This window comes from Podarcis liolepis (assembly GCF_965112155.1).
Source record: "Podarcis liolepis genome assembly, chromosome: 1".
Lineage (NCBI taxonomy): Eukaryota > Metazoa > Chordata > Lepidosauria > Squamata > Lacertidae > Podarcis > Podarcis liolepis.
This window is the reverse complement of record NC_139554.1, coordinates 109,010,475-109,025,626: the sequence shown is the minus strand read 5'-3', so window position 1 is coordinate 109,025,626 and position 15,152 is coordinate 109,010,475. Positions and strand designations below refer to the sequence as shown.

The 15,152-nt window shown below is 42.3% G+C and overlaps 1 protein-coding gene across 4 annotated transcripts in view; it reads right to left on the bottom strand.

Annotated features, from left to right (window-relative positions):
- Positions 1-3,542: 3,542 nt before the first annotated feature.
- CSRNP3 (cysteine and serine rich nuclear protein 3) overlaps positions 3,543-15,152 on the bottom strand; it is a 93,182-nt gene continuing 81,572 nt past the window's right edge. For 2 of the 4 annotated variants that reach the window (XM_083496452.1, XM_083496454.1), the window contains 3 exons: positions 12,392-12,688; positions 10,229-11,272; positions 3,543-3,572 (listed from right to left, as the gene is read on the bottom strand). In XM_083496452.1, coding sequence (XP_083352578.1) covers positions 3,558-3,572; positions 10,229-11,272; positions 12,392-12,688 — 1,356 coding nt within the window. In that variant the 3' untranslated portion in view covers positions 3,543-3,557. Of the gene's footprint in view, positions 3,573-9,038; positions 11,273-12,391; positions 12,689-15,152 lie in introns of those variants that run through there. The other 2 variants (XM_083496453.1, XM_083496455.1) reach the window with 1 other exon arrangement.

The following is a 15,152-nucleotide window of genomic DNA, read 5'->3' as shown; positions in this document are numbered from 1 at the left end:
CCCTTTGGGATTTTGGGTGTGTGTGCAGCTTTCTGTTTCTTTGCTTGGGTCTGAGAGTGCCCCAGTGACTTGGTATTGATGTTCAAAGCCACTAAAAAAGGAAACACAAGAAACCTTGGCAACTGCAGCAGCACAGCCCTGGGACCAACCAGGAACAAATGTTTGGCAGTTCTGCAGGCAAAGTGTAGCCATGTTTGTGTATTTGTATTGCTCACTCTGGCAGGAGGGAGCAGGCAGTCTGATGTGGAATTAATCTAGACTATCCAGATTAATTTCTAGAGCATCCTTTGGACGTTAGAAAAATGAATGCATTGCAAATTACTGAGGCCCGTAGGCACTGGCCTGTAGCAGTAACATGGTTGCATGCCATCGTCTAGAACAGGCACCCCCAAACTCGGCCCTCCAGCTGTTTTGGGATTACAATTCCCATCATCCCTGACCACTGGTCCTGTTAGCTAGGGATGATGGGAGTTGTAGTCCCAAAGCAGCTGGAGGGCCGACTTTGGGGGTGCCTGGTCTAGAAGCTACAGCATCTATCAGCACCTTATGTTCAAATGTATGCTCTGATTTTTCTCTTATTTCACCTAATTCCTCTGTTTTTAAACTTATTCAGCTATGATTTTCTAGTGCCCCCTTCCTTTAATGACCTGATACGTTTTGGAGCCCTGCCTCCTTTCTTAGGCCTCTGGTTCCACAAGGTTCTTTGGAATCTGAGCAGCTCCATTAAAGGCAGACCCAAATCCAGAAGCAAAAAAGTAGGACCACCCATCTGTTTCTGGCAAATGGGAAATAAGTTGTGTTGTTGCATTCTCCAAAGCTGTTTTCTTGCATTCAAGTGCTTGTAAAAAAGATATTTGTGCTTTTTTGTGATTGTGTCAGTATGTCTCCTCCAAAGGAAGCCACCGAGCTCCATTGATCATCATTCACAGCAGAATATATAGCAGCATGGCAACAGATGTTCATGTCTTTCTCTTGCATCAATCCGGGTAAGGTACACCATACATGTAATCTCGTTCAAATAATAATATATTTTGTAAAATGCAGCATTCTATTATTATAGTTCTATCAATCCCATGTTATCTTTTACTTTAGTTATTTCTGTTTTCAAATTCATTGAGACTGTAGCTGTAAAATAGCCAAAGGGAATAAGTGAATGCTATATAGCTCCTGAAAGGAACATGTTAATGTTGGAGATTCATTCCCCGTGTCTGCAGAGTGTATTTAACAGGATAATATTAAATATCAGATTTATCTAGACTACTGATTATGTATTTTGTAGTTTTATAGTCTTGAGAACTGCAGGTATTGGGCAGTATATGCATATAATAATAATAATAATAATAATAATAATAATAATAATAATAATAATAAATAAATGCTCCTTTTTAAAACAAGCAAACCAACAAACCTTTTGAAGTTCTTATTTATTAAATGCTTGTTCAACAAACTAACCAGCAGAGGATGCTGTTGCAAAATTATTTCCAATAGCGTCTAGAAAAACGGCTTCCTAATCCTTTGTGTAAACCCACATGAACCAAATTCCGCTGACAAGGGTGGTGGTGTTTCTGATGGCACAGAGTTTTACACATGAAAGAAGTGATTGGCTGCTTTGAACATGTGTTTGTTTAAATATTCATATATCGCTGTATCACAGTGGTTTACAACAAGATAAAAACCTAAAACCAAACAAGAAAGTCTTAAAAAGTTAAAGCCCAGTTTAAAATAAAAAAGAACTTAGAAACAAACATCACTAGGCCATTGCAGGGATGTACACTTAATTGCCTGGCAGAACAGAGAAGTTTTTAGCAGCCGTTTAAATGTTGGCAAAGAAGGCGCCTGCTGAATCTCTTGTTAGCAGGGTATTTCACGTGACTGGGCTGATAACTCTAAAGACTGGATTTCTAATTGTCAAACAACCCTCACCAAGGGCAGGTGGTGATAGATAGAAGCAACCTGCCCCAGTTCTCTCTCAGCCCTATCCCTACTCCCAAATCCTAGTCCTTTGCATCTCCGTATCTTTTAAATTACAGCTCCTCTCAGCCCCTTGAAAATAGGGCTCTCCTCTTAGACCTTGCCAACACTTCTGTGACCTTAAGAGCTAACCTGCCCCCAGAAAAGTACTGTTTTTCCACCACCACTGTTTAAACTGCAGGCTTCTCCTGTTCTTGATTCTGCTGTTGGAAGACTAGCAGAAGATGCATAAGAGAGTGATGTGGAGGAAACTGGAATGAAGAGGTGGGGAGCAGCAATGTGTAGTTGGCTGGGTTACCAGTGGGAACGCAACTTTTACTGGGACAGAAGAGGAGGAGGAGTTTGGATTTGATATCCCGCTTTATCACTACCCGAAGGAGTCTCAAAGCGGCTAACCTTTCCCTTCCTCCCCCACAACAAACACTCTGTGAGGTGAGTGGGGCTGAGAAACTTCAGAGAAGTGTGACTAGCCCAAGGTCACCCAGCAGCTGCATGTGGAGGAGCGGGGAATCAAACCCGGTTCACCAGATTACAAGGCCATCGCTCTTAACCACTACACCACACTGGCTCTCATATTGAAAGTCCCATGATAAAAAAAAAGTTTACTTCTGAAAGAAAAAAAGTAGGAATTGCGGGGCTGGGAAGAATGACGTTTTTCATGCTTAGCACCTCAAAGCCCTTCCCCGATGTCATGTAGAATACAACAAAGGTTAAATTAGTCAGTTCATTGTGGCCTACCAGTGGCTGCTGATTGCTAGGACTCTTGCAAAAGAATTTGAACTAAAGTATTTTTTGCACCATAAGACACACCTAGTTTTTAGAGGAGGAAAACGGGGGAAAAAATATTCTGAATCAAATGTTGTACTAAACTATTTCATAAACTACTGGTATATCAGAGTGAGAGTGAGAGGGACAGGAGCTGTATGTTTATTTAGCGTGTGTGCTCAAGGAGCGACGAGCGGGGAGGCAGCACACCCCTGGACAGACCCGACACAGGAACCCCAGCAGCTTTCTCTTGTGTAAGTGGCTCCTCTCCCGCTTTGCTGCTTTAAAGTGAACCGGGAAGGAAGGGGAGCCATGGATCCTCCGCTCGCGACTGCAGCGGGATCTGGCCGGCATCCATAGCATTCACTCCATAAGACGCACAGACATTTCCCCTTACTTTTTAGGAGGAAAAAAAGTGTGTCTTATGGAGTGAGAAATAAAGTATTTTGGACTTGACCTGATCCAGGAAAGACACTTTGCTTGTTTTCAGAATTCCCTGTCATGGATAGTTAAGCTCTACAGTTAAGAGATCTTGAATAATATGCTCTTGCTTTGGAAATTTTAAAATGTATCAGTAGGCCATAGTGACTCCAGGATGGTAGACTATACAAGACAGGTTGGCCTGCCCCTAATGCTGGGTTTGTACCACTCAGGATAAAAGTGCTATGTGGCCTTTTGAATGGGTGCATCTGGATAAGTCCTCATTAGTTTTGCAGATTTCCAAAGTAGTAGCTCCCAGGCAGAGAAGAATGTACGCATGAATAGTTTGTAATTTTATCAGGACAGGTTATTTGTTGTTTACTGTTGTAATAATTGTTTTCTCAAAATTTTATCTTCTGTACCATGAAAAGAAATAAAAACAGTATTAAACTTTAAACGATTAAGATACCCCTTCCCCAGTACAAAAGAGGCAGTAATAGATGTAACGTAGAAACCTGATTTACTTTGTTGCAAACAAATAGACAATAAATATATATTGTACAATATATAGTAAAAATACAGCATAATACGAGTGCCACTAAGAAAAAAAATAACCTAATTTTAAGACTTATAAATGCTTATTTTGTAATATATACATTGCAGAAATAAGCCACAATAAATACATCAAATTACATGTCATTCATCATAAATACTGAAAATATAAATACAAGATACAGTTAAAATAAAAGATTACAGCATAAGGTCCAGGTTAAGTTTTGTCAAATGTTTTTGTTGCCTACATTACCCTTTTGGTATTTGTGAAGTTGCAACTTATAAAGCAAAATTAAATCAACACATGGAGGGAATAATGCCAATTATGGGTTTTGAGTTTTACATTAACATTCTATTCTCTTGCCATAAACGTCTTGGAAGAATGCCTGAGGAACAGAAAACTGGGAGCAAGTGACCTGGTCAGAACAGGGGCCCACAGTAGCTGAGCCAAAGCTACCTTGCATAACACTAACCACCAGTGAGAGGCTTTGGGTGGTGGTGTGTAGCTTCTGTCTACAATGGCTAAGTTGAGAGACCCATCCATGGTGATTAAAAACCACCCTCATAAAAAGATAATCCTGTGTATCTACCCTCAAATGTGTTAAGTTAAAGCAGCATTACGGTTATTTACAATTTTCAAGCAGCTATGAGAATCTACTTCTACATCTTAAAGCACGAGTTCTGATTTTTTATTTTTCCTGAATTGGAAATACCATTGGACCCACGGCTGTATACACTATTTACTTTAATTCTTGAGAACATTCCAGATCAGAGTTACAGATGAGCTTTGTGTTTTTCTTTCCGTATATCAGTGGCAATTGAGAAAGAAAAAAGAAGGGACAGTAGATAGGGTAAGTCATACAGAGCTAATAATTGTCCAAAGCAAAGAGGTTCCTTATTGGGTGAGTTTTCTTACATAATGTATACACAGTGTGAATCAGTATAAGCTGCATCACTCTAATAAAGTGCTGGGTCACACCTGTCCACACAATGCTTTCCATTTTGAAAACCTTAATAGCAAAGTAGGTAAATAGAAAGAAAGAAAGAAAGAAAGAAAGAAAGAAAGAAAGAAAGAAAGAAAGAAAGAAAGAAAGAAAGAAAGCAGGTCAGTTTCATTATGGCGAGTTCCAGGCTGTTGGGAGAGGAAGGGATTTTTCTTTACTATTTATGTCTTATCAAATTTCTAGTACCTAAGATACTTTACATGTGTTATTTTTACCAACTCCACCCCAAGTCTTTTTCCAAACGAAACATCTGTAACTTAGTCCACTGAATGAAGAATTACTGAATGAATGGATTACTTTGCATGGATGAGGTTAATATGGTAGCCATCTGAATCAATAGGTATGAAATAGTAAAAGCTTTAAATTCATGCTCCTATATTAATATTTCTTTTGGCTGTAAACAAACGAGTTTCAGGTCACCTAGGTAACTACCCTCAGAGGGAAAAAGTGAAAACACCCCATTAAAATCTACATAGTTAAGGTTTTTGGGGGCAGTGAGGAAAGGCTATTTTCACCATGCATCGCAAATAAAATTTCCTAAATGGAATTTTGGTGGACTGCCACTCCAACCCTACGGTTTTCTTAACAGACAACTCAAGGAGTAGCTTGCACTGCTGTAGATGAGGCATGGTCCTTTGCAGGTAGTAAGTAGACCATATTGGTTCTGTTCCCCTTTCCATACCCCCCCTTTTTCAGTTATTACTGATGGCATTGTCTTCCATAGCAACTTACAAGAGTTGGGGCTGGACCCTATGCTCATTCCTAAAAGACTTAACAGGTTGAGGCATGCTAGTCCTTTACACTAGCAGCAGGGGACACAGTGTTGCTCAGGTGTTGGCAGGTGATCCTAAGAGCTGCAGCATACATATTTCGGAACTATGTATATTCCTTACTATGAAACTAAGCTTTCAGTCTTGCAGGGAAGCCCTCCTGCTTGCTAATGTAATATTTGGCACCTTACTCCCTCTTCCTTGGTATTACATTCTCTAGCAAATAGGGATATGTATAAACATAATCTTCGATAGTTGCATTATCTATTTTGATCAGGATATGCATCTATATGAACAGAGAGCACTTGACTGTGCTACAGGATTTGTGCATCTCCCATTCCTACTAGGATTCATCTACTTGTGTTGAACAAGATTAAATCAGTTTAGGTTAGTTGCAAACTTCTGTGTTGTGTTCCATATTATCCCACATCCTTGTTGTCATGTTTTAAACATGGTTCTATTTTCCTGTGGAAATTAATGGGGAGAGGGGAAAGGGAAATAATTACTTGAGGACAAAAATAAATTTATCTAGCACATTGGGAATTTCCTGAAAATTTTAGAGCATTCCCTTATAATGTAAACCAAGTTATCTTGATCCAGTAAGAGCATTCTGTCCCTTTCACATTGGGCCCCATTCCCAGAAGGATGCTATGTGAAGAAAAATTGGATCCAGCATGGTTGTTCTATCTCACGTTTCATCCATCTGTGCATGGAGCTTGATGTAGAAAAGCCTTGTATTCTATGGCATGATTGTATCCTTGCAATCATTTCAGTAGAGGCTATTTCTCCATGCGCTCTATCTGGTGTCTGGGGTAAAAAAAATAAAACCTTTTGGTGACTTTGGGATGCACTGGATTACAGTAACTGAGAACAGCAGGCAGACTGGAAGACTTCAGGAAAGAACACTCCTGGCTGTAAAAAAAATAAAATAAAAAATCCTGGAGCCAAATCAATCTGCTCTGCCCATCTTTAAAGATCAATAACACAACATGCAAGTGAGACTTAATTGGCCAGGAAAGTGCTCTCAGTTGTTTTCCTTCTGGCCTGCTAAAATTAATGTGCGGGGTGATTTGTTATTAGACAGAAATAGGTACAACAATGTCTGTTTCCAATGGGAATGCTGTGTTCCAACTTGCTGACTGGTACCTAAAACTAATGGGCATCAATGCATGTAAACTCAGCAAGATCATCTTCATTATCTGTATGGCCTAGAGAGCCATCACGAAAACTAAAGCAGAACATGCAAAACTTGTACAAAACACATTCACTGTTATTTGTCATTTAGTCACAACAAGCCATTTGGCACGTAAGGCTCACAGATATCAAACCAAGGGCTAACAATACAGGAAGTACAGCACTTGTGTGAGCCACGGGAGTTCATTCCACCATCTCCCGTGTATTGTGCTCCATATGGCAAAAAGAAATTGGATTTTTGGGGGCGGGTGGAGATTTGAACAAATCTGTGGTGCTGTAGAATGTGAGAGAGCTTCACATGGGAAGGAAGTTTGACTCCTTGCTAACATCCAAGTGACTCTGGGCCTTGCTGTGTGGCAGACGTTGATCCGGCTGCTTGAATTATGCAGGTTGGTAAAATGGTGAATAAAACTATTAAAGAAGCTTGATGCTTCATACAACTATGGTGTTTGCCCCCTTGGAGCATGAGCTGATTGACAGAAGGGCCATGTCACCCGCCCCAGGAGCAAGTGCTTAAAGGCAAACATTTACAGCCAATTTAGAAAGGCTGATTTAAGACAGTACCTTGAAGTCTACAGCAGGGAACAAAATGTGTGCATGGCTGCAAAGGGTATTTCTACATGATAGGTATAATCTTGATCGAAAATTGATATGGATATCAATTTTAAATGTTACTTAAACTTAAAATACTGTAGCAGTAAGTTCAGCTGATTCTTTTATCACAGTGTTTGTCCAGTAAGGGTTTGTGTTCACCCGGCGCACAAAGGTGCTTCCTCAAGTCCCTTTTTAAAAGAACTGAATTATCCAAACAGAACAGGAAGTGATGTATTTTTTAGACAGGCGGTGCTCAAGGCTTTAAATTTAAAAGTGCCCCTGTAGATGAAAGGATTATGTGTGGATGGCCTTATTAAATTGCCCTATTGCCCTTTTCCAAAAAGTAGAGTTTTATATTATCTGTGGATATGGTAAAACTCTTGACTTGGCTGTTAAGTGGGAAAGACAGATGTTGGAGTTTTGTAGTCCCAGGTTACACTCATAGGCATTGTTCTCACTATTGAATAAGAAATCTTAAAAACAATCTTTTCTATTAGCAGCCACCTGATTAGGGATTTCTGTGATGTGCACACAGTGCTATGCTGCCTGCAAGGATCCCCAGTTCACTTCAGCGGAGTTAACGTCTCCAGACTCCCATTTCTTTGCATACACACACCCGCTTCCTCCACAGAAGTAAATGGAGAAGGCAGAGTCCACAGTAGCCTTGGCTGGAGCATAAATAGCAAAAAAACAATGAGGAGTGCAAAGGCTTGAGTCCTTTAACTGAACACCAGCAACTGCGGACATATTCCTGTTGATTTCAACCTCCTTTTGGATCAGGCCTTTAAAATATTGCTACAGTACTATAGGTGAAATAAGTCACACTGGAGTGAATAGCTCAATGCCCCTAGAACCCTGTCTGTCTTCTATTTACAATGCAGTTGCTTTCTCAACACAAAGACTACTCTTACCAGTGACTTACTCATATATTCAGAAATTGGCTAGAGAAAACATGGATCATTCCCCCCCTAATTTTTGCCTATATGATTTAAAAGTAAAATAAAATTAAAAAATTAAAAAACCTGCCATCTAGCATACCTTGAAGACTTTCCATAGCCTCCACAAGTAAGGGGAGGCCCTAAAGTGCATTAGTTAGCTGTATATTTGCAGGGCAACAAAGAGCCAGAGTTTTCATCCTGAACGTGAACATGAGGCACACAATGCACCGAAAGGTAGTTGCAACTAAATTCTACTGAAAGAATTGAAGATGAGGTCCCATTGATTTCACTGGTTCATCAGGCTAGTTTTCTATTAACCATAGCAATCCAGATGGCCTGTTAATTTGAGCATTCATCCTGATTTGTTTGCGGGGAGATTAGAAAGCAATGGCTTTTTAAATAAACATTCATTCTGATACGCTTGTGCAGAGGTTAGGTAACAGTGTTATCCCACACTTTCCTTACTGCAAAAAGGGCTGATGTTTGGAGGGTGGGTTGTTGCATGAAACCTGTCAACAATTACGACTGTGCACCCAGGTGTGTGATTGAATCCCACCCCAAAACAGTGACAATCTGGCATGTTCATGTGGCCACTGTAGGTAATGGGGAGTCTGTGTGCATGGGGCTAATGCAGAGCAAGGGTGGCGTTGTGTAGTGGTTAGAGTGGGCAACTCCCAACTCAGTCACAAAATCGACTAGGTGCCTGTCTTTAAAATACCTTCCAGGATTACTGAGAGAATAAAATGGGTAAGGGGAGAACCATGTGCTCCAACCTATAAAACTAAAAAATGTAAGAAATTAAAGTCTCTCTGGGGGTTTATTTTTGGGTGGGGGGGTGGGGTGTCACTGGAGGTCCTGTGCCCATTGTACATACTACTAAAGAAGCCGTGGTTGTACTACTATGATAATATATGTTACATCATAGGTCCAATGGCAAAAAGCACACCTGTGCCTCTGGGAAGTGGAGCGCAGGAAGATGTGAAGAGCAACTAGATTCTGCATGTATTTAGTAGTGTTCATTTCCTTACGTAGCTTTTGGGTAGAAAACTGAGCAACAAATGAAATGCCCAAAAGAAAATAAACGCGTGAACCAGTCACAACTAACTTTTGGTGACTTGTGCCCAGCTTCCTTTATTTTCAAGGGATGTTGGTGCCAGTTAAAACCAAAAACCAGAGGATTGTCCTATATTTCACCTTCCTAGCAATTATAGATGCCTATGAGTGCAGTTCAGAAGGCGGAGCTTGTGCACACCCTTCATTCATTTTATAGAGATGGAACAGGAATGCCCCACACGTGTTGCTGAAACGAGCGAATCATGCCTAGCAGTGGTACTTCCTGGACTGCCCCCTAGCTTACAAGTATGACTGGAGGCTAGGGCACTTCAAAGAACATAATTCAATGTCAGCTTCAGATGTGGTTACAAAATATTTATATAATTTTCCTTATGAAATTTGAAGTGGCTGTGCTGTGCTGCTCAAATGTTCAGCTCCAAAGAACATGCTGTTCATATTTTTATCAAGACATGAGTACTAAGCTACAATAAATAAAATATACATTACCAAACAATTCAGGGGCAGTTTTTTTGTACAGTAATCACATCTACATTTAAAAAGTCACCATCTCTTCAAATATGTGTGACAATTTTGTACTCTAAACATGAAGTTTCCAAAGTAAAATTTTCATTATCTTGTACTGGTCTGATAATACAAAGGGAAGCTTTGAGTCTCGATAGGCCAGCTTCACGTAGTTTAACAGGTAGGCGACTATTTTTTATTATTATTTAATCTAGGTATTTTCTATCAAAAGACCATTTGATTCCCCCCCCCATTTTTAAATTTTAACTTTTTACATGAACTGCTTTTGTGCAATGGCCTAAACCAGAAGAAATATTCAAAACACTAACCACAGTCTTGTCCCCTTACCTCTATTGCTAAGAGGGGGGAGAGATTGGTTCCAGGGAATTAAAATAGAGTGCAGTTAAATATAGGGATTCCGTCCTAAAATAATTTAAACAGGTACCGTTTCCATGACAGGCGATTTGATACACTCTTCATGCAGTCTGCTCTTTTCTGAGAGGCTGAGCGAATTCTCAGCGGGATGCTCTGGGAGGTGAGTGCCGCCATTCAAAGCAGAAACAAATCCATCTTGAGAAGGACTTTTCAAGTATGAGGGAAAGTCCACTTGGGAGTGTCTTGGCCTATGCTCAGCGTATAGGCTACTACACGGAACGGTGCCGTCGCTCTCCGAAGACGAGCAGCAAACTATGACAGACGGGTTTGAAGGAGGATAAAGCGAGCCGCTATAACTTTCCTCTGATTGCCGTGTGTAGTCCACAAACTGTTCTGAAGCTGGATTATAAGGCACCAGAGAAAGATTACCATTCTTAACTGTATCCCTTTCAGAGTAAGCCTCACGCATCTGGCTAGGAGCGCCAGGGCTGTGGTTCTCTATTTGGTAATAAAGCGCTGAGGAGTTGCCATAGTAGGAGGAAGCCTTGGAGTGACTCTCGTGCATGGCAGTGCTGTCGGAGTAGCAGAGGACCGAAGGAAGAGCTTGCACCATGTCGCCATGAGCACCCAAGCCTTCCACAAAGTCATCCACCTTTTCCTCGTCATCATCCTCGTCGTCATCCTCTTCCTCTTCCTCATCTTCATCTGTTTCACTGGGTGCTAAACTCTGGGTGCTGGAATCTGTAACCCCACTACAAAAGCTGCTAGCGTCTTCCTCCTCCTCTTCCTCCTCCTCTTCCCCTGGGCAGTCCAAGTCATCGGCCGACTGCAAGTGCATCACACCAGCCCGAGATTCTGCCTCAATCTCAAAGTTATCCGGGACGGAATATTCTAGCGGGTGGGCTGCAGGGCCCATAGAGCTGCTGTGAGCGCTTATCTCGCCGTGGCAACCGTTCAGCGCAGAGACTTGCTGCTCTCTGCTCTTCTCCAATTCAAGTTTCATTATAGTGTGCAAAAAGTGAGTCCGAACGCGGATAGGGTTAAATTCAATTCTACCTGCCGTATTGCTACATCCTTCTTTAGTGCAACCACATGGGAAAGACATACGATCCACCTTTAGGAAAGAGACCATGGATTAACTAAGGGTCTGGGAAGGAGGAACTCTATAGTGCAGAACCTTGCCAAGCTAGAAATTGGCAGTAAAAGCCAGGAGCTATATTCAGGAAAGCTGCCCCAGATATATGGTCAAAGGGGTGATACAGAAAATAAATGATTTACATTAATTTTAAAATGCCCAGTCCAGAATATTGCATCTTGTGAAAATAAATCCAGAGCGGGGGGATATTGGAAAGGAAGAATCTCAAAATTGGTTGCTCCATAAAAGACACCAAAGGTAAAGGAACCCCTGACCATTAGGGTCCAGTCATGACTGACTCTGGTGTTGCGGCGCTCATCTTGCTTTATTGGCCGAGGGAGCCGGCATACAGCTTCTGGGTCACGTGGCCAGCATGACTAAGCCACTTCTGGCAAACCAGAGCAGCGCACGGAAACACCGTTTACCTTCCCGCCAGAGCGGTACATATTTATCTACTTGCACTTTGAGGTGCTTTCGAACTGCTAGGTTGGCAGGAGCAGGGACTGAGCAATGGGAGCTCACCCCGTTGTGGGGATTCGAACTGCCAAACTTCTGATCGGCAAGTCCTAGGCTCTGGTTTATCCCACAGCGCCACCCGCATCCCTTAAAGGACACCAAGGGCAATGTAAATGTAAAACTGCTGATTGCTTGCTAATAGAAAAGCTATCAAGATTTGTCTGTGGGGGTTTCATACTCTTTTCTAGAGCATGAGTCCCCCGTCCCCACTCTGCTGGACCCAAATGATCTCAACTGTTATGTTACCATAGCTGTCAACCATGGTTACGCTTAACCAGGCTTAGGACTCATTATCAGAAGCCATGACTTATGAGAACCTTATTTACGCTGCTCCCCTGTAGCAAATGGATAGGTGGGTGCTGCTACTCACCTGGCCTCCCAACAGCGTAGTTGCTGTTGCATACTGAGATAGGCATTATAAAGAGACTCCTAGAATTTCCTACCACTAGGGGAAGTATGAAAAATACATTAGGAATATTTGAATGGTGGGGGGAGGATGCCACTGGGTTTTAAAAAAACCAAATACCTGTAATTATACTTTCCCCCGGCCCCTTTAAGACTGTACCTGAGTTCAGTTCTCACCTGGCATTTTATGCCTGCAAGGCTGCAGGTACACGTTTCTGGGTCACAAAAGACTCGACAGTCACAGCCGCAGTCCTCCCTTGACAGGCGAATGGCTCGCAGCTCATGTTTTTCTTCTACGTCAATCTTCTTGACCCCGGAGGCTCTCAGGAGTGCCCTTCGCTTTTTTGTTGGCAGAGGCTGTAGAAAGAAGTACTCGTCTACTTCTGTGTTATCTAGATCTATATCATCATCGGAAATGTCGTCCAGTGTCAAAGTGTTTGCTTCCTCAGACTCCACGGTGCCGTTCTTAGTCATCTGCAACACAGAGCCATGAAAGAGCGTGGGGGGGATTCATTGAGAAGAAGAGCCATTCTCAGCTTGAAAACAGTTAACAAGGGCAACAAACCCTGTTTTTATCATGAAAGGCTATATGAACATGGCTTTCAACCAGTGCTTTTTTCGGGGGGGGGGACACATACCCCTAAACATGTTATGAATCTAAGTTTGGCCTCATTGAGGGGCAGTATTTCAATATGAGTAGGAAAATGAGAGTATGCCTAAACCTTTTTTTAGGGGGGAAAAGCACTGCTTTCAACTAAGGAGCTCCTGGCATGGAAGTGGGCTGGCTTGTTCCAGTACTGCTTACTGTTATGTATGGCACTGCCCTATATAGTGTGAGGCCATTCATCCTTCTACCCCAGTATTATCTATCTGAACTGGCAGCAGCTTTTAGCATCCCTAACTCCTAGTACCAGCCACTTTTCCTAGGTGAGGCTACAGACAATCCATGATGGAAAGCATCAAATTTGTCATGCAAAAGAGGGAAAAGAAAGGCACATGGGAGTATTGGCAACAATTTAAGTGGCAGGGCACTTTACTTTTGAAGGAATGGGTTTCTGTGCAGTCAGTTTAAAATTGACTCAACCCCCCCCCTTTCTTGTTTCTCCAAGAGAGCACTCTAAAATGCATAAAACTTGAGCTGTTGAGCAAATGCATAACAAGGACACAGCTGTATAAACAAACTCTCTCCTTTATTAGTCACGGCAAGGGATGACCCTTCCTGTACCAGTAGAACAGAGAAGACACGTCTGTGCCTTATCTTATGTCCTGACCACAAAAGACGCACAAAAGTCCGGGAACAACGCCAGAGCGTGTTCTCAGAGATGACGACCTCTTCCTCCAAGATAAGAGTAGGAAGAGGAAGATCCTTTTATGGTCAGAAGTACAGGAAGGAATACCCTTTTATGGTTAAGAATACCAGAGCAAGAACATATGTGATGTGAACCTGCGTACATAGGCTGACGTGGTTGGATTCCTGGGGAAGGAGGGAGAGGGTGCCTGGAGGATATATATACTGCATGTAATCTCTGATTTCTTTGGACCTGCTGTGGACTCACCACACAAGTGCCTTCTGCTATCCGGAGAGCAGAATAAACTCTTTCTTTGAACCAACCTCGGTGTCATTTGACTTCCTTCCTCCTGTCCCGGAGCAATGCAGACCCAATCAGTGAACTCCAATAAGGCTACACTTTCAGAAACCTTCCATTCTAATGGAACTGATCCTCAACCTAATGTTAATCTCCAGCTTTGCTACTGCAGCAGTAGCCATCTTGTTTTGCCTTATCTATGACATACTGCAAAGGTCCTCTGAGACCTGAATTGTGCCACGAATGAAGAAATCAGTGATGTGGGGCAGAAAATGTTCCTGCTTCACGAGTTCCTTTGTAGCAAGGAACGGATGCCAATTGCAAATATGACGTTAGGGAAGCTTAGCAGGTTCAAAGCTTTGTTTACGGAATACAAGCAAAATAAGCATGTTAAATTGGATCTGTCTGGTGGTAAAGGTCCTTAATTCCCCAACCCTTCACAGGCCAATTTTGACAATCGCCTTTCAATCCAAGAGCATCGATGTAACCACTGGTAGCTGGTCGGCAGGTACAACTGATTGGCGCTGGGAGTGTGGCTGCAATGGAGCATGCTCAGTTTTGTGCCCCTGGGAGCGGAGTTTTCGTCCTTCATTTGAGAAAGTGGCTTGAATGCAAACTGCTTTGGAACTGAGCAAATAAGCCCTCCAAGCTGCGCTAGGGAGTTCTCCCACCAGGAACTGTCTAGTGCAGACAAGCCCAGTGTGGCTTCCTGTCAGTGTGATAGGGACCCCCACTTGCAAATAAACTTTAGGCTGCCGATTGTCCCTTTGAGGCCACGTTCGCAGCTGCCCCACACCTGCCATTGTGTGCGACATTGGTTGTGGGACAAGTGGGCATGCTTTGTGGGCAACAACCTTGGAGGCCAAATTGACAGGCATAATTTTGCCTGTGACTGGAGGCTCCCTACAGCTGCTCTACAGCAACAGAAAATTTTCCTATGCAAATTTAAACTAATCTGCATAGGAACCCCTCCCCCAAAAAATATTAAGACTGCATATTAATACACCTTCTGCTACATATTTGTATTCAGCCCTACATAGCCTGAGACCTCAGAGATAGTAGGCAAAACAACACCATCTGCACACAGGAGTACTCTTGAGAACCCCAAGGTTTGCAGAAATTCTACTAATCTTTAGAAAAAGAAAACCACTAAGTAGGAAGGGAACCCTGAAAAAGAACCCAGTGAAGACAGAGCATGCTCAGTGGGCATGGAATGCTGACTGACTGTTGATGAGAGGTGGAGATGGAATGTCCATAACAGGAGCACTTCATACTGCAAACGTTTATTGCAGGTCCCACATGTAACTGCATGCTCTGCCATAGCTTCTTTGATTCTGCAAAGCCACAGACTA